The sequence below is a fragment of the Laccaria bicolor genome, genomic scaffold (genome assembly GCF_000143565.1).
Source record: "Laccaria bicolor S238N-H82 LACBIscaffold_8 genomic scaffold, whole genome shotgun sequence".
NCBI classification, from domain to species: domain Eukaryota; kingdom Fungi; phylum Basidiomycota; class Agaricomycetes; order Agaricales; family Hydnangiaceae; genus Laccaria; species Laccaria bicolor.
Window position 1 is genome coordinate 851,773 of NW_001889879.1, and position 18,490 is coordinate 870,262.

Genomic DNA, 18,490 nt, shown 5'->3' on the forward strand with positions numbered 1-18,490 from the left:
TCTCCATCGATATCAAAAAAGTTACGAATACCTTCATAGAAGAGTTGATACATAGATACCGAAACCTTGGCAGAACACCACGAATTTCATGGTCAATTGCCGGGCCCGCTTTAGAAAAAAAGATGAACACAATGTTCGATTGACCGAGACAGGGGTCGAACCTGCAATCTCCTGATTAACGATTTATCGTAGTCAGACGCGATGCCATTTCGCCACACGGCCATATATGATTTTCTCAAAGCGGAATATGTCAACTGGCTTTTTTCGTGGGCTTTTGGGCTTTTGATCTTCTGTGGTTGTGCTCCGGATCCCGTGCCTGCTTAAGTGCCCGTTCTGCAACCGTTCTGCCGCCTTGCTCATCTGCTTTGCGGACTCGTACGTGCCACCTGAGGCGGTGGCCCACACCAACAACGGTAGGTATTCTCTCTCTAAATTTTACACGTCGAATACACGTATAATTTTTCCAAACATATCAGTGTTCCACCTCTTCCTTTCCTTGATCAACTTCAGCCTCAATTCTTTCGCTTCCTCCACACAAAAGGGGAACTCCGACTCGACTTTTTGAAAGATCTGATCCCGCAGCTCAAGTGGGAGACCGCCAATCGCACTTTGCTCATTGACGCGATTTTCCCACCAGTCCCTTCGCTGGCACGGAACATGCGCCGTCGAGATGATCCTAATTATTGGGTCTACCAGAAAGAGCGTAAGAATTTTGATATGTCCAGGTTTAGAGGGATCCTTCAGCGAGAAAGGCCGAAGCTTGCGATGAAGCGTGTTTGGGAAGGTGATCAGCCGACCAGCTCTAGTCTCCACAAACCCGAGTTCTTGCTCCGTGGAATTACAGTCGCAAGCTCCAAAAACATCACCTAACCAGTGGCTTGTCTCCAGGCCATCGTCAGGATATTGAACATTCTCCGCGTCTTCCTTACTTGATTGTTGGCGGAATGCGAGTTGGCCATTGGCGATGTTTTCGGAATCATAATAATACACAGCCGTCGCGCAGATGTGTTCGTTCTATGTATTGACAATTTAGGCATGACGCCGGAAGCTACTGAAACGAAGTCACCATTAGGCCTTCCATGGCATGCCACTTCCCTCCTTTATACTCTGGTTTCTCCGGAGTGAGGTGAATGTTCGTTATCTTGGCTATGATTTGCAATCCTTCATCACCGTATACTGTCTTTAGGTCTTCTTCGTCCGGGACCTTCATATACGGAAAAGGTTTGAATGTCCTGGGCTCAGGAAGGATGACACGCCTGTTTTCTTCTACCCACTCCCTTCTGCGATACTGGTAATCGGATTCATCCTCACCTTCCTCTCGCTGAGGCCCCACACCGCCTGGCAAGTTCTCTGGGTTTAGATCGTGTTCGACCCGGCGGTAAGGTATACGCTTGTAAGCCTTCGAACTGGTTGGAGTTAGACTCCTGTTCCACAAGGGAATGGCCCGCGCGATGACTTGCTCAATGACGCTGTACAACTCAGAATGTCTTTCTGGATGTAAATTATTAATGTAGCTCGTGATTCTGCCCAATGTTTATGAGAAATTCGGGCAGTCCGACCAGCAATGGAGACACTCACCGGACAGTGTTGGGGTCACTTGCCGATATTTCCACTTCACAGGGTAACCACTGAAATTTATTGCTATAAAACGCCGCGTCGCTATCAGACCTACCCAGAAAAGACGACGTATATGATCCAGTGCCAGACCTCTCGGGTACCACCCCCTCGCCACAGCGCTGGATACAGTCATCCAAAGTGGTCAGGCCCTCGTTCAGAACCTTGGTACGACCATACACAAGCGGAAACAAGCTGGGATTTATAAGGTCAAGGACCATATTATCTGAACCAGGACGCCAGTCCTTGAGATGATTCGGGACGTCCTCCAGAGGTTTTACTGCTGCTTTCAACGCGGCTTGAAGATCAGGGGATATGGCAGTGTCCGATTTGACGACGTCGCCGTCAAAAACAGACACGAGCCCTCCGTTCTCCTCAAAGGCTTTTGCTTTGGACTGCAGTTCCGCAATACACCAATCCAACATCTTCTCCGTCATATCAATTGAGGTTTCCTCTGAATTACTGGCATTTGGTGGTATCGACGCCTGAGATACCTCTCCTTTCCAGCTTGTGGTGATGGCGGAATCAAAGACCTAGATAGCACCGTGTAGTTCAGCCAGCTGTGAATTGTAGTAGAGAGCCACGATACCCACTTCTTTCTCCCAGCCAGGCTTGTCTGTCACCCGGTTCATAAAGCCTAGCATAGCCAATTCGCGCAAAGTGAGCAAAGGCATCCTACAATTATCACCATCATTAGTGATTGATAGTCGAATTGGTCAGTGACGCACTGTTCGGGGGGACCTGAGCCATCAGGCATTAAAGTCGCATGGTACGTATCTACATTGGGAATCCACTTTACGGGAAGCCCAAAGCCAGGGAGTTTTCCAAAATTCAAGTTTTGCGTCATGGGATGAATGAGTCAAGGACAAGCTTCTACAAAGGGTTGACTGTCTGAGACCAACTTTGAAACCATGGCTTGACCAAAAGTCTCAGACTAGATTGCACGGCCATAACTCGAAACGAAACGATGAACCAGCGTTGCCACTGGCAACGCTGGGAGTGGAGCAGAGTTGAACTTGAACGGAACGCAGAAGTCGACGTCGTCGAACTTCATCGTCACGTGGTCAGTGAATATTAGGGACGTTCAAAGCTCGGCGCAGCTCGCATTTGATGGGCTTAGTCAGGTTGCGATTTCAAGCTCCGCCAACGCTCCCATGACACCGGGTGGTGATGAAAATTATATATGTTCTAGGGTTATTGCCCGTTATAAGGATATCCCATAAATTTCAGCTGGGTATTTTACAGCTTTCGCAAAGAAGAAGTATGCCCAATTTCTGAAGAACATAGTTTTGAAGACGGCAGTCCTGGCATTAAAATTGACCTATATATGGAATATGCCAATTTATTAGTCATCCAGTAAATCGATTTGACTGAAAAGTCAACCAAAAAATTAATTAAGCATCGTAGACTTGTTTTCTTCGTTTAAAATATATAAGATAGGTCATTTATTTACCTGATGCGCCTAAATGCAACACAAATACATGATGAATTCAGGTTGAGGAGTTATCGTACACCTAATGTACGAATTGATGGGAATCAAGTTCGGTTGCCGGTATTCTGGGAGGCCGAGCGGAACTTGAAATTGCAACCTGACTAAGCCCATCAAATGCGAGCTGCGCCCAGCTGAACGTCCCTATTCTGAGTCTGACACTGACAGTGAGACTGCAACACCTTCGTTAGCACTTTTTGAAGAAATTGTTGTTCATAAAGCTCTCATCTTACAACGTCCATCTCATTCAACTGTCTTTGCTCAGCGCTCAGGCTTCACCTACACTGTTCTCAAACTGTCCGAGCCGGAGTTGGATGAACGGAACAAGTTGAACAGAACCTTGTCATAAATTACAAGGAAATTCGCTGTATACTACTGAGTTAAATGACTTATGTCGACGAATTTACCGGCGATCGCCGGGAACCTTTGGCCTTATACTCTGCTGACTTGAAGTGGAAGCTGAGATTTATCACCTTCGCCGAGAACGCTTGGGGTCGAAATCGAACTCATCCGCCAAAATATCTCCTTTTCAGTGGGGGCGAAACGGAAAGATTTGATCAGCAGCGAAATGACAATTTCTGTGAGAAAAATTAAGTTATCTTAGCAACAAGGTAGGTCGGGGACACTGGTGATTTAGAGACGAACTTAGTTCGAGTTGCGAAAATTTGAACCCGCTGTGATATATCGTTTAGTGGAAAGCCGAAAGCAAGGATAAAAAAGCACGATACATACATGCACGCCCTTCCCCCACCCAAAAAGGTCAGCCTGATGAGGGCGGGTAGATACATTTAAGATTGCAGTCAGACGATAAAGGAAAGGACAACCCACGTGTGAGCATAGATTCCAGGGACACGCGCGTTGGTGACAGATGAAGGCAGAAGGGAAAGCCATCTTTCAGGGATCCATACAAGACAATCAGGACCCCATATTTCCGCGTTACGGTTAGCTTCGATAATTGACATGATAACATTCGTGTTCTTTGGGATAAGAATTTCATTGATTTCTTTTCCGTCGAGGCCTTGAATTGGGTTTGAAAGGGGCATCACGACGTTTGCGCGTGTTCTGATGATACACCCTCAGTCACAAAATGAAAAAGAGGGTTTACACGCACGTTCTGAATAGGAAGGATACTGGAGGGTAAAGGCGAAGGGTCTCCTTACAGATGGCATCGAGATATGGAAGAGCGACCAGTTCGTCGTGATCTAGGTTTCCGTGCTTGGCGTAGGCCTCGGTGACCTCGTGACGAAGCTTATCCTGCACGTCTTGGTATTGTGCTAGTAAATGCAGAATACGACAAAGCGCATTCGATGTTGTGTCCATGGCGGCAAATGTAAATGCCCTACCGACGGGGGAAAGTCATATATAGATACTTCACCGATGCAACTAAAAGACGCACGACACTTGTCCAATGAGTTCAGACTCGTCTAGCTTGTCCTCGTTTGATGCATCCATGTTTGCCCTCACTACAATAAAAATCGGTAAAAATGAGAAAATAAAGGCAGGCAAAATTCCTGTACTCAGGGTGCTCAAAAGGTCCTTTTCCCGTCCAATTTGAGTCGCAACAGCATCATCTCCCCCCATCATTGCTCTCTTCTTTGATTCAAAAATCTCCACGGAGGTTTTGTACATCGTATCAACGATATCCCGCAAATCATGCAGATTTTTCCATGGAAGTAGGTTAACCATAAAGCGTCGAAATCTTGGAGAACCGATTTTGACGGCGGGTGCCAGTAAATATGAGCGAACGAATAAAACTCGGAGGATGGCAGGCCTAAAACCAAGATCAACTCCAACTCCAAACTCATAGCTTCGCGTGTAAGCAATACGCACATCAACTCTTTGACTGACACGCTATAGGGATGTGGTGTAGCATCTGTTGCAAGCGAGTCAAATGAGTAGCCAAAGCCACACTGGCCAACCATTTCCAGGGCAGTACGCGATGTCCAGGAGAGTAGATCAATCTGATAAAGAGGGGATCATGAAGTAAGTGGTAACTCCTTTTGGTGATCATCTCATCTACCTCTTGAGGTCCGTCAGTGACTTGCTGCGAAATTGAAGTTCGAAGCTAACATAGAAAATGAGATCGAATACAATTAATAAGGAGACTGCCATCCTCACTTTATGTGCAACGCTATATAAGGTAGGTACTGGGGATGCACTCAGCAAGAAGAGATGCGCGCAATTGATTCCACTCACTCATTTCTCGCAAGTTTGAATTAGAAAATACAGGATTGAGCATTTTTCTCTGCCGGCGGTGATGATCCCCTGCCGACCAATAATAAGGTACGTCTCGAGTACATATTCGCATTACTCACCTAACGTCGCTGGTAGACCATTTCCAAGCATCATACGGTTACCCCTAAAACGTTCGGACCGTCAGGTAGACAACTTCCGGAAATACAGGTCAGTATTTACTCGATAAACGCCGACGTTTCTTCATATATATATTGATCCTGCATAGATGTCAACGTTACGGTAGATTAAGATCGAGCATCGGACAACCTTGATAAGAACGTGATGGAGAGCCTTTGGATCGAAAACGTAGAGTTGATTTTCCTTCATCATTATACATCAGCGTCATAACCTTGTCTCCCGCAGATGAGAAACAGCTTACGCCAAAGAGCGCCTTGACTTTGATCACGCCACCGTCTACCACGAGCTTCAGCAATGATATTTTATTCAACCCAGAAACGTACACTTGGATGCGATATCCTTGTGAAAATCCCAGCCGTTGATGTTGAACAACTGAGGAAAATTTCCTGCGGTGAATCCTGAATCTAGGGGAGTCTTTTATTTACAGAAGACATACCTTTGAGGAAGGAAGGTGACGGAGGCCCTGGAATATTGTCGAGTGCGGTCTTGAATAACCGCTGACAAACGATACGCCAGCATATCCAGAATAAAGACAATAAAACTATGGCCTTGAGGATGCTGGAAAGCATGAGTGGAAAGATAGATGGAAACCGTGTTCCTAGTGCATTGCGCATTTATAGCTTTCAGAGGAGAACATGGCCAATCTGCGTTGATAGATATCGAGTTGATGAAAAAACTGGCGAACACAGTTGGGGAGATTGGGAAGAATACGTCCGGCCAGCAAAGGGTTGCCTGAATAAAGGTATATTTGATCTTGCTTCCAAAATGGGAATGCGTTTCCGCGCGTTGCTGCGGCAAGTTAGAGAAAAAAAATGAAACACAATCCCATGTTCATTGCGTTAGAGCAGTAGATATCGCCACCAAGAGGGCCAAAAATTTTCAAGCTCTCGGTTGTCGCAGCTCGTCCAATAGGGAAATTTCGGTTGACATCCCAATGATAGTTGAAGCGGACTGAGGAGTCTGAAGTGTGCACTAATCGAAAGAATTACTCCCAGATGACATTGGCAATGTTTCCCCCGTCTTGTCGTAAATTTAAACCTCAACTGAGGCACGAAGGGCAATCACTGCGAGGGGCATCAGTTAGAAGTGACGGAAAGAAGTAAACCAACATCAGCCACTTTCTTGTTGCCATCGATCTTCAAGGCCACTGTGGTGGAGGGTCGAAAGAGAGAGCTGAGGATTGATCGGGGGGTAAAGTTCGGAAAATCTGAGCATAACATCATCGTTTGGAAATATCTCTCCGCCTTCCCGGTCTGAACAGGTCTGAATGATATCTAGTTGATTGCTGATGCGTAAAACTTCAATCTTTCTGAGCCTCCACAGCTGGCCAAAGTAAAAAGTGATGCATACCTTCGAGACGGTTTCAGAAAGGCTCTGAAGCTTAGATGGGGATTTATGCAATTGTTTCTGCTGACGCGGAATACGTGCGGTAAAGATCACCGGTACCATAGTTCCGTGATGGATTACAGGAAGCCCGAATGGGAACAGTTTGTCCAATGTGCAGGCGGTAATGGATCCGGAGATTAGGAGGGCTCCAACTGATGTTGAAGGTGATTGAACGGCCAGCCCGCGGCACGGACGCCTCAACTCAGCGCAGGGTTGAGTCGTAATAATAATAACCGTACCAGGAGCTACTTTCAACTAATTATGCGCCTTATCAGCTGGAAGACTGCAATTGCATCAAGAAGAAGCTTACGTGCACATTCTTTTCTCCCTTCTCCCTGTGCCGTTCAAATCTATTCCAAAAAAATTCACGATACACCTATTTTTATCATCAGTGTCGGAGTCGCGTTGCAATCGCCGATTTCTATCAGAGCCTTGAGGACAATGCGCGAACTCTGAGCCACAAAACTCAAAAGCTAGAGGTAAATTTGTCAGAGTGTTTATGAGAACTTTTCACGAAAGTTACAGGTTTTCAGAAGTCATGATGGTGCCAGGTGAAGTCACATTGGGATGTTTTCAATAATTTCTGCCAGTCACGTGGTAAACTATGTCGCTCAACAAATTTTCTACTAGGTCCCTGGTCGAACTCAGTGTCGTTGAGAGGACGCGTCACGAATAAGTTGAAGCCTTTGGCGGTCCAGATTGCTCCCTCTAGAGTACTGTAACAGGAGGAGGGGGACCCTAACTTCCCTCAAGTACGTGTTGCATTAGACCCGAGTCGACAATGTCTGACAGTCTGATGATCGCAGAGCAGGCGCGATGTTTGAACGCAGAGCCGGTCACTGACACCGTACCCTCGAAGACGCGCATGAGACCCCTAGATTTGTGCCCATCGAATTCCATGCGGTAAACTCAAGCGCAATGCGAAATCGTAAGTTTTTTCCTGTCCCTTATCAGATCGCACCTGGGTGAGGCAGTTGCTAATCCTGACGCGCCAATCAAGATTTCCATGCAATTGCGCTCCTTAGTTGATCTTTCAATCCCCATCGTCAACTGTTCGTCGCGGGCTTGAACGTCTACCACTGTTAGTGTGGCCGAGCATAGTCCCACCCTTCCGAGGTCTAGGTATACGTCTTTCGTTGCGTCACTTGAACATTTTTTCTTCTTAGCCGTACACAAGGCTCTGCCAGGGTGGAGGCGCATCATCGCCCATGCCATTCTAAGGGGCATTCCCGGCACACCCGCCTCCAGCACTCCTCTGTGACCTCTGTCCTTCTTTGATGGCTACAGAAGTGAGATTGGGCTTCCCGTGGACCTCATTTAGGGCCAGGTATGTTGAATGCGTATCTTGACTTGCTACCCAATTCTTACTGGATCTCCCATTAGCCCCTCTAAGCATCACTACCTGGTGGCAGTCCACCCTACCGGGATGCAAATCGCGGTTTGGTTTGCAATCTTCGGCTTTGGACTGCACCACAACAAGGAGTAGCTTCCCTGTCAACATGGCCAGATGGCCTTCCGGTCAGCCTCAGCGAAAGTGACACTATGAAACAGGGGACGTTCTTTGCTCTCAGCCCTGTCCCAACGACGAAAATTGGGATCCATTGAATATGATCATGTTAATGTTCACAAAGCGCGAACGTATATATATTCTCAAATGCAATGCCAGAATCAACGACAAACTTCTTCCTTTCCTCCATCAAGTCCAGCCTCAACTGCTTTGCTTCCTCCATATCGATCGGGAATTCTTCAACCTCCTGGAAGACCTGGTCCTGAAGTTCACGCGGAAGGTCGCCAATCGCACTTCGCGTGTTGACAACCTCCTGCCACCAGTCCTTTCGCTGGCAAGGGACGTGTGCCGTCGAGATGACTTTGATCGTCGGATCTACGAGGAACAGCGCTAGGAGCTTTCGATGCCCAGGTTTCGAGCGATCTTTTAGCGAGAAAGGCTGGACCTGATGCTGAAGAATGTTGGGGAAGGTGATCAGCCTGCCGGCTCTCGTCTCCACGGCTCCGACTTGTTGCATGGAAGAACCATAGTTCTCGCATCCGAAAACCTTTTCTAGCCAGTCGTCCTGATTTTGCGGGTAGTCGATGGTGCGGCTGTAAGCCCAGCCGATGTCCGTTGTCGATTGTTGGCGGAAGGAGAGCTGACTGGTCGTGATGTTCTCACAGTCGTAGTAGTATAAAGCCGTCGCACAAATGTGCTCGTTCTGCAAATTGATTAGTTGGGTACAAAGCGCTCAAGTGGAATGAGCCCACCATCTGTCCCTCGACATGCCAGCTCCCTCCGTTGTACGCGGGCTTCTCCGGATTGAGATGAATGCTCGCTAGCTTGACTATGACTTGCAATCCTCTCTCGCCAAAATCTCTCCTCAGATCGACTTGGTCCTTTGAGTCCGTTGTCATATAAGGAGGAGGCGCAAATGTTTCGGGCTCAGGAAGGATGACGCGCTGTGTTTGTTGTATCCATTCCCATCTTCGACCCCAGTGGTCGTCTTCATCCTCGCCTTCTTCTTGCTGTGGCCCCTCCTCTTTTGGGAAGCTCGCTGGGTCGGGATTGTATTCGACCCGGTCGTAATGTATACGCCGGTGCTTGTCTACCCCCAACAGGAGTGGGGACAGAGTCATGTTCCACAAAGGAATGGCCCGAGCGATGACTTGCTCTATGACCAAGTACAGTGAACGTTCCTGTGGGTGTAAATTGTTGATGTAACTCGTAATTCTGTCCAGGTGGCTATGAGAATTATAAGGGATGACCAAAAATCAACATACTTACCGCACAGAGCTGCCATCATTCGCCGATACATCTACTTCGCAGGGTAACCATTGAAATTTGTTGCTGTAGAGGTTTATGTTGAGGATATCCGGTCTTACCCACACCTTCCCTGACGTAGAATCGTCTGATCGAATAGGCAATGTTTCCCCTTCTCCACATCGCTCAATGCAGTCATCCAGAGTAGTTATGCCCTCCTTCAAAACCTTGCTACGGCCATAAACGAGCGGGAACAAGCTGGGATGCACAAGGTCCAGGACAAGCTCGTCCGAACCTGGATGCCAGTCTTTGAGACGGTCGGGCACGTCTTCTAGAGGTTCCACGGCCGCTTTCAGCGCAGCTTGGAGATCAGGTGGAATAGCGGAATCCGATTTGACGACGTCGCCATTATACACAGACACGAGTCCCCCATTCTCTTGAAATATCTTCGCTTTGAACTGCAATTCAGCGAAACACCAATCCACCATCTTCTCGGTGATGCTATCCTCAGATTGCCTCTCCGAGTTTTCATCGTCACCGGGCGCAGGGTTTTCTTCGTTGACGTGAGTTGCAGACTCTTCTTTTTTGACGTCGTTCACTGGTTGATTCTGGGCTAATGCCTCTTCCTTCCATTTCGTAGTAATGGAAGCATCAAAGACCTAACAGCACACGCTGGCAGTTCAGCAAACTGGAAATCACGGCAAGGCAGAACTCGAAACACCTACCTTGTGCTCCCAGCCGGGCTTATCCGTCAACTGATTCATGAACCGCAGCATTGTGAATTCTCGCAGAGTGGTCAATTGCATCCTGTCATCGTCTGCGATCGATTTCGAGGTTCAGCAGATAGAGCTCAGAACACGTACTGGAAGGTATCCAGGTCCCCGTCGTTGATATTCAAAGCTGTCGGGAACAAGCGCGCGTTTGGACTAGGGGTACCTTTGCCATCTCCGAGCTTCGATGCCTCTGGTTCAGAAGCCTGAGCCAGATCGCTGTGAGATGGTGTCCAGGACAGAGGAAGCCCAAAACCAGGAAGTGCTCCAAAGTTTGAAGGTCGCGCCATGGAAGGTCAACGTAGATCAAGAACCAGAGGCGGTAAATGGGAGTGATCGATAATAATCGGTGCATGGGCTGCAGTCGTGACGTTGAGCGCTTGTTCAGACCTCAAAGTCAGCTGAAGTCAGGGACTCGGATGAGATCATTCTCGGAGCCGGAAGAGCCCAAGAAGGCGACCTGCATGACATCGTTTAGTGATCGAATAATGAGAAGAGGTGATTGGGAGGTGGTTATAAATTTGACAGCAAGGGATGTTTTCGCGTAACAAGTCTTCAAGGAAAGCTCGGACAGAAAACACCTCTTGGCAACGCTGCCGCCAATCTGCACATTGAATGCCCCCTAAGCTTGACTCGGTCTACTTCCACCTCGACGAGTACCCCCTTCCCCAATGTGTAGAGTCGTCAGACCCTCGCCCAGAGTCCTGCTGCTAAGCTTGAACAATTTCAAATGCTGGAGCTCCGAGAACTATTCGGAAGTCCTGGGACGCTCCGGCTTCGTGGAGAAGATTTTGGTGGTTCATGGCTGGGTATTATCCGAAGCAGGAGTATTTCCGGGACCTTTTCGAAGTGGGGTTGACCCGTTATTAAAAAACACCTATTATTGTAGGGACTAGCTGGATAATTGTGTGTCCAGCGTTGACTCAGGCGGATTTCTGTACAGATCGTGTTACCGAGACGACCTGAGAATGCAAGTCAAGTTTTGGCAACTTCAAAGGAGGCGTCATCAAGAAATACCTACATGTCATGGATGGATGCTCACATAGGAGCCTGCACCCGCAGCTTTGCAACCCTGCGGGACCGATTTGAAGGTGCAATTGGCACCAGCTTAAATAACTTTCAATTGAACCCGTGATCGCATGTGTTTGATGAATTTTTGAATGATCTCGGAGAAACGTTCAGTGTTAGTCAGAAGTGTGAACTCGCAGCTTGGCGGCCACATTGCACCTGCAATAACGATTAAGCACGTCACTCTTGACTCTTGACTCCACAGAGGGTGATGCCACGGCTTGCCCTGAGAACACTTATCACTTTCTTGGCCAGCCACGGCCCACGAGTGAATTGCTGTGAATTGACTCAATTGATCATGATGATAAGAAGCAGTGATTGGTTCCTGAACGTACCTCCAGGCTCCTGTCGAGATTGAATGCTGTTGAGAGATACTTATGAATTGAACAATGAAATCGCAATGGTGTGTTTCCGACTTGGATGGGTCAATCAATTGTAGTGGGGGATTATCGATTGATTTCGAGTGCGCAGGGCCAATTTTTGGGAGCCGAGAAAGGGCGGAAACATGATTTAGGGAACGTGTAGATTTGAACGATAGGGGGTATTCGTTGATGGGAGAACTAGGCTGTTACGCTGCAAGGTTCCGAGTCAAACTGAGGTGCTCTCAAGTCAATTCCTGTAGGATGCATCGACATAAGCGACTCGAGTTCTCTGTATAAAATTCAACAGTGAATTGTTCTTACCTTATTCCCATTCCAAACTGAAGTTCAGGCGTTTTTGGAAGGTGGCCTTGGACAATAATATTGATGTGGCGTGTGTGGGTGAAATAGCGTAACCCGGAAATTTCAACTTCCGTCAGAATTCAACCAACTCTTTTTACCTCTACCACCACCACCACTGACGGCGACGGCGACGGCGACCGTCAGCGAGCTCAGAGCCCTTATCAGCGTGCGAACCGTGAGTGATTGGTGCGCTGCGATTAACAAGGGAGCTTAATTCGGGTAGTTGTGCACTGACAGCTCGGACAACAATCTCTTCTCGGTATTGGTATTAACGACGCCCTCCCATCCCTGCGGCTACTACTCCCAAGAAGCTGGTGAAGTATACACACTCACCGACGTAAACCGAGTGTGCCATTGACCATTGGCAAGGATCAACAAATGGATCCTAATCCCCACCTAAGCAGCGAATCGCCGCCTTCAAGAACCACAATTTTAGGCTCGCTATTACGCGGGCGACCGAGAAACTCGTCTCAATCCCATATCCACCTTAACGCTGACCATCCCCTTCGAGAGCTCTCCCCATCACCACAACCACCATCCCCAAACGCAAACGCTAGGAGATCGCGTGTGGCGCCTATGCAGCAGTCGGCATCTCATCAGGCTCCGACGATGGCAGGAGCCTCTTTGTCGCCTGGGTTGGGCCTGAGCAATATGCTCAGGAGACGGAGGTCAGCGGGGAACATCATTCCTGCTTCCACTAGTGCCTCCATTCAACCACCGCCCCCTCAAGCAGTGGGGATCAACACCGAAGTTAACCGAACGGCTGCTGCCCTTACTCCCGCTGTACCGCCACCGCGCCCACACCCACACCCACCAACATCCGCGGGTGGTGGCGCCACTCGACACATCCGTCTAGTCCCTCACTTGGATTCACGTCGTTCCCTCAGGTTCGACGCTATCGGTCGGGACATGAAAGAAGGCGACCTACCCCTCCGCATTGGGCGGTTCACCGACCGTTCCGGAATAGGCCTCGCAGCTGTCAATGCGTTAGGTTCGAATAAGCTCGCGTTCAGATCGAAGGTTGTCTCGCGCGCGCATGCAGAGATTTGGGTAGAGCATGGGGCAAAGTTTTATATCAAAGATACGAAGAGCAGCTCTGGGACATTTTTGAACCATGTCCGATTGAGCCCTGCGAATACGGAGTCGAGGCCTTTCCAGATCAAGGATGGGGATATTTTACAGCTCGGCGTGGATTATCAAGGGGGCGCAGAGGATATATATAAGAGCGTGAAGATTAGGGTTGAGCTTGGACGCGAGTGGCAGGCTGCACCTAATGCTTTTAAGTGAGTTGGTTTGTCTTTTTGTGTGGTGTGGTGCTTATAATGAAAAATAGCACGAGTGCACTGAAGAATCTCAAGACCCTCGCTGTGCCCTCTGTTATCCCGAGCAAATCGACGGGTGGAGCGAAGCTTGGACCAAAGTCACAAATTCCCGACTGTTGTATCTGTACGTCCGACTTTTTTTCCAATCATCCACACTCAGACCCCTCGTCTAGGTCTCTTCGGAGTAACCATCCGCCAAGCACTCTTCATCGCCCCCTGCTCGCACACCTTCCACTACAAATGCATCAGGCCCCTCCTCGAATCGCACCACCCCGGCTTTTCCTGTCCCCTATGCAGGACATTTGCGGATCTGGAAGAGGACGTGGAGGTGGAGCATGAGGCTGATATGGAGATTGACGTCGAGTCGCCTGTGGGTTCGGACGAGCATGGTCATGGGGGAGACGATGACTCGGGAATGGAGGATGGTACGAACCACCATCAACATCAACACCAACACCACCACCACCTTGGCGTTTCGCGTGAAGCGGGTGCGGAGACGGAGGTGGAGGAGGGGGGGACGGGGAGGCCTAGGCGTGTGTTGAGGAATGGTAATAATCATTCCCCAGCGGAGGATGAGGGACAGGCGGATGAGGAGATGGTTGATTTGAATGCGTTGGCTGAGGAAGAGGTTGCTGTGGCTATGTTGGATAATGAAGGGGGTGATGATATGGGTGTGAGGGTCATCATGGATGGGGAGGACATCGATGGAACAGTTGGTGGAAAGAGGAAGCGGTGAGTTCGGTCGGGGTTCACTCAATTGGATACAAACATGGACATTAATATGGGCCACTGTATTCTACTCTGTCTTTCCTATTTTTTTCTTCTGGGTTTGTAGTATTGTTGAAATGAACGGATATACGGGATATACCACTGAAATTAATATTGAATAAACCGAACAAAAAGTTTTGAAGCTGTGACTGAACAAGCAAGCGTGTTGGTTGTCGACTACCATGACCACGGTGCCTCAACTCCAAGTTGTCTCCCAGATTGACGTCTAGACCAACGACTTTCTATCGGACGACGTCTGGAAGGTATAGCTCTGAATGCTACTGCACTTTGAAGGTCACGGTTGATTAGGCTTCAAATTTTCAACTTGAGAACTCCGAACTGGTTTTTCTTTTTCTCAAGTTTAAATTCTTCCCAACTCCAGAGCACACCCCGCCAACTACTCTTTCAGAGATAGCTTCGCGCTGTAATTGGGTGCCATGGCCCATAAGGACCCAGGTTCAAATTGCCGCAGTGCGTGTTCTGAGTTCTCGGAACTCCAACTTTTGAAATTGTTCAAGCTTAGCAGCAGGACTCTGGGCGAGGGTCTGACGACCCTACACATTGGGGAAGGGGGTACTCGTCGAGGTTGAAGTAGACCGAGTCAAGTTTAGGGAGGCATTCCATGTCCAGGTTGGCGGCAGCGTTGCCAAGAGGGTGTTTTCTGTCCGACGAGCTTTCCATGAAGACTTGTTATACGTGAAAACATCCCTTGCTGTCAAATTTATAACCACCTCCCAATCACCTCTTCTCATTATTCGGTCACTAAACGATGTCATACAGGCCGAATTCTTGGGCTCTTCCGGCTCCGAGAATGATCATCATCTGAGTCCTGAGTTCAGCTAACTTTGAGGTTTGAACAAGCGCTCACCTCTAAACGGCGTTTCCATGCCGGACTAGGAGGGGGAATGATCGCCATGGGCGTGCCCTCTCCAGTGCAAGAGGTGGTCCGTAGGGGGTCAGGAATTACAGGCACTAGGGGCCTTAGGTAGTCTACGAAGTTGTAACGTCTGACATGGGGCTTCGCCCCGATAGACTATAAATTTGACATTAAAAAAAAAAAAAAAAGAACAAGCGCTTAACGTCATGACTGCCCATGCACCGATTATCATCAATCACTCCCATCTACCGTCTCTGGTTTTTGATCCACGTTGACCTTCCATGGCGCGGGGACTTGGATTCCTTCCAGTACGTGTTCTGAACTCTATCGGCTGAGCCTCGAAATCGATCGCGGACGATGACAGGATGCGAATGATTACTCTGCGAGAATTCACAATGCTGGGGTTCATGAATCAGTTGACGGATAAGCCCGGTTGGGAGCACAAGGTGGGTGTTTCGAGTTCTGTCTTGCCGTGATTTCCAATTTGCTGAGAGCGTGTGCTGTTAGGTCTTTGATTCTACCATCACTGCGAAATGGAAGGAAGAGGCATTAGCTCTGAATCAACCTGTGAACGAAGTCAAAAAGAATGACAGAGCAGTGCTGAAGGCGGGTGTGAAAATGCCGCATAGCATCGCCTAAGCGATGATGTCGGACAGAGAATTCCGCGCGGAGCTGTATCGAGGAGCACAGATATTGGTGGAAAAAAAATCTGCAAAAGGGACAAAATCTCATTCTATCAGCGCCTCTCTGCTCTGCCGACGACCTCTGATATCTGCCGGGAATCCGCAGATACTTGCGGCTGAGAACTAAGCCGGGTTTCACTGGGAATACTGAATGTCAACGCAATTGCAAAGTTAGTGCATAAGCTCAGAAAAAAGCTGCTAAGGCAAACATATACTGAAGCGTGCTAGTCCAAATTTACCCAGGCTTGTATATAACTACATACTAATGTCCAAAGTAGCTAAAAAATAACATCAAACTTCAACGTCGCGAACCACTCCAGAAATATAGAGGATTGAAAGATGAAAAGATACTAACTGTTACTTGTTGGTCAGTTGCAATCTTTGCCGCCTGGTCCCCCGAAATAAAAGTACGATCCCCAACTTCCACCCTTCGAGGAAGGCGTATACGCGATATCCCAACATCTCGTCGAACCCTCAACCACCGTGGAAAGGTCCGTCCAAACACCAACACCACCACTTTCGTCCTTCGGAATATAGAAGATCGACCGCTGGAAGGCGGCCCTGGTCCACCCAGCCGACGGGAGAGCGCCACTTCCCATCTGGGGCCAGTTGTGCGAAGGATCAAACCTCGTCACCTCTCCGCCATATTCGACGATCTCGGCGTTCTTAGAAAGTTGTCCACCGTTGAAAATTTTGGCCGGGTAATATCCCACAGCTTCGTAGCTACCCGGCCCCTTGAGGAATAGCCACCAATTCCCCTTGTACAACTTCCACTGCATCTCGAATCCCCACTGTGCTCCACCACTGACGCTATAATGATTCCAAGGCCCTCCCAAGAACCAGTTATTATTAGTTTGGACAAAGGCAGGGCAGTCGTGATTCCAGCATTTTTGCGAGACGTAGTTATCGGCGGTGTAGAAGATGAACAAGACCGCATTCTTGGTGTTGAACTTTTGCTCGTAGACAATCCAGCCCCCTTCGACGGTCTGCGTGTTGCCGCCTGACCCTCCCACATACCATTGCTGTGAGAGGGAGAAATCGCCTATGGGATTCCAGAGATCCAACCAAGAATTTCCCCCAAAATTCGTGATGTACTGATAACCAACAGCATGTAAATGCGGCTCTCCGGCACGCCGAGTGAGTTCTGCTTGGCGGCGTCGGCCAACACCCTTCGAGGGGAGAGATGGTAACGCAGAACCGTCCTGTGATTTGGCAAAAAATGCCTGGAGATTAGGGAGCCTAGTTAATTTCTGTAAGGTCAAGCGGCCAAGTGGGATTGTCTTGTCAGGGCAAGAAATGCGATTCCCGAAGCGATCGGTGAGACCGAGCTTCAATGGAGAGTCGGTGTAGTTAAAAGTATGACCATCGCCTTCGGAAAAATCGGGGTGTGAGCCATTGGATGGAGCACTCTGGATACCGTCAACGCCAAGAAGGCGGACAGTGGGCTGCTTGTATATATCGACGCAGTCAGCGTACTCGACGTCGAGAACGAAGGTGTTGCTGATGTTTCCAATACCATTGTACATGGAGAGGATATGGGCCTTGATCGTGTCAAAGGCTGCAGAGCTTTCTACAGCCGTACTGTTCCACTGTGCGTATGTAGCGCTTTGAACGCCTTGGATAAAGGTGTTGAAGGGGATGAAGGGCTCGGTCTGAGCTCGAATCAAAGGCAGAGAAAGTGTAAGAAACCCCGCCGCGGGGAAGAGACGCGTGAGTATCATCCTATGAGGTTGGATTAACTGGCTAAATTGTTGTTAGAAGCGAAAAACCAAGACCCTCTTTATAAAGGCTGGAGGTCTCCATTTGAGATGGGATGCGGAGTGTCTGTGTGACCCTTGACGGTGCCATTCGACATGAGAGTGAAAGCGAGTTTCTTCAACGACGCCCACCCTCAATGGAAACAAGACGCCCTATCTCCCAACGCATCCGTGCCATATGGGAATGGTGTAATCCCCAGGGAAATCGGGGCTCCGATAATAATGCAGGTCGGAATAGGGAGGCTTTGGAATTTGGTTCAAGTTGGCTATTGACCGACGAGGTGGTAAAAATCACAAAATGAGAATGGAGGAGGCTTGGCATGATCCCGCAAGAGTCCGATCCCGAAGCGTAAACGGGAACCTTTGGATTTCTGTGACGAAAAGACGTGTATTGACTCCGCAGGGCTCGGATGGGCAGGCGATGGCGGCAAGTAGGTATTGAAGTATGCATCCATCCAGCACGAGATCTTCGCCTTGGCATATTCGACAGCGCTACTTGGCACCCCCAAACCTCTTCCAAACTTCCGTCAAGGTCGCAACCCCCCAGAGATACAAGCCTGCCTCCTCTCGACGTGTGTAAATCAACGTCACATTGAGCGCTGTGACTCTTCGCGTGGTAGGAAGCTGTTAGAGGATTTTGGCCATATGATTCTTCCAAGGTTGATACAGAGAGCAAGGATTCACGAGAGAAGTCAACCCCTGCATTTGATTGGCATTTGATTTCGGTAAAGGGAGGCCGTAGAGAACCAATTGGTACGCTTGCGCTGAGATGTTGAGTCTCATTTCAGTCATGAGCGTAGAAAGGCTCCCAGCAGTAGAATATCCTGCTGTGGCTGTTCTTGATTCCCTGCAAATACCGGACCTTGAGGAAAGAGCGCTCACTCAAAACGTTTCATCTCGATGCCCTTG

At 48.8% G+C, this 18,490-nt stretch overlaps 6 protein-coding genes across 6 annotated transcripts; 2 read left to right on the forward strand and 4 right to left on the reverse strand.

Moving 5' to 3' along the window:
• Window positions 1–3,698: 3,698 nt before the first annotated feature.
• LACBIDRAFT_318101 (uncharacterized protein) lies at window positions 3,699–6,045 on the reverse strand (the record flags this gene model as incomplete). The annotated part of the gene is made up of 16 exons (XM_001879461.1): window positions 3,699–3,777; window positions 3,836–3,868; window positions 3,932–4,165; window positions 4,215–4,442; window positions 4,500–4,566; window positions 4,621–4,874; window positions 4,934–5,064; window positions 5,124–5,168; window positions 5,222–5,250; window positions 5,300–5,368; window positions 5,419–5,462; window positions 5,519–5,556; window positions 5,606–5,659; window positions 5,718–5,752; window positions 5,800–5,862; window positions 5,913–6,045. The coding sequence occupies 16 exons, from the start codon at window positions 6,043–6,045 to the stop codon at window positions 3,699–3,701; spliced, it is 1,536 nt and encodes a 511-aa protein (XP_001879496.1).
• A 2,094-nt stretch (window positions 6,046–8,139) lies between these two features.
• On the forward strand, window positions 8,140–8,348 carry LACBIDRAFT_318102 (uncharacterized protein; the record flags this gene model as incomplete). Its single annotated transcript, XM_001879206.1, has 2 exons — window positions 8,140–8,189; window positions 8,246–8,348. The coding sequence occupies 2 exons, from the start codon at window positions 8,140–8,142 to the stop codon at window positions 8,346–8,348; spliced, it is 153 nt and encodes a 50-aa protein (XP_001879241.1).
• Window positions 8,349–8,437: 89 nt separating this feature from the next.
• On the reverse strand, window positions 8,438–10,674 carry LACBIDRAFT_318103 (uncharacterized protein; the record flags this gene model as incomplete). Its single annotated transcript, XM_001879462.1, has 5 exons — window positions 8,438–9,072; window positions 9,122–9,584; window positions 9,639–10,273; window positions 10,340–10,421; window positions 10,478–10,674. 5 exons carry the CDS (start codon window positions 10,672–10,674, stop codon window positions 8,479–8,481), a joined length of 1,971 nt encoding a protein of 656 aa, XP_001879497.1. The 3' UTR covers window positions 8,438–8,478.
• A 1,178-nt stretch (window positions 10,675–11,852) lies between these two features.
• Window positions 11,853–14,386, forward strand: LACBIDRAFT_325720 (uncharacterized protein; the record flags this gene model as incomplete). Its single annotated transcript, XM_001879207.1, has 7 exons — window positions 11,853–11,855; window positions 12,223–12,349; window positions 12,611–13,457; window positions 13,508–13,620; window positions 13,670–13,921; window positions 14,063–14,228; window positions 14,332–14,386. 7 exons carry the CDS (start codon window positions 11,853–11,855, stop codon window positions 14,384–14,386), a joined length of 1,563 nt encoding a protein of 520 aa, XP_001879242.1.
• Window positions 14,387–14,938: 552 nt separating this feature from the next.
• Window positions 14,939–15,550, reverse strand: LACBIDRAFT_318106 (uncharacterized protein; the record flags this gene model as incomplete). The annotated part of the gene is made up of 2 exons (XM_001879463.1): window positions 14,939–15,086; window positions 15,133–15,550. One exon carries the CDS (start codon window positions 15,548–15,550, stop codon window positions 15,377–15,379), a length of 174 nt encoding a protein of 57 aa, XP_001879498.1. The 3' UTR covers window positions 14,939–15,086; window positions 15,133–15,376.
• A 151-nt stretch (window positions 15,551–15,701) lies between these two features.
• LACBIDRAFT_325721 (uncharacterized protein) lies at window positions 15,702–17,545 on the reverse strand (the record flags this gene model as incomplete). Its single annotated transcript, XM_001879464.1, has 3 exons — window positions 15,702–15,706; window positions 16,088–16,102; window positions 16,297–17,545. The coding sequence occupies 3 exons, from the start codon at window positions 17,543–17,545 to the stop codon at window positions 15,702–15,704; spliced, it is 1,269 nt and encodes a 422-aa protein (XP_001879499.1).
• Between the last annotated feature and the right edge of the window lie 945 nt (window positions 17,546–18,490).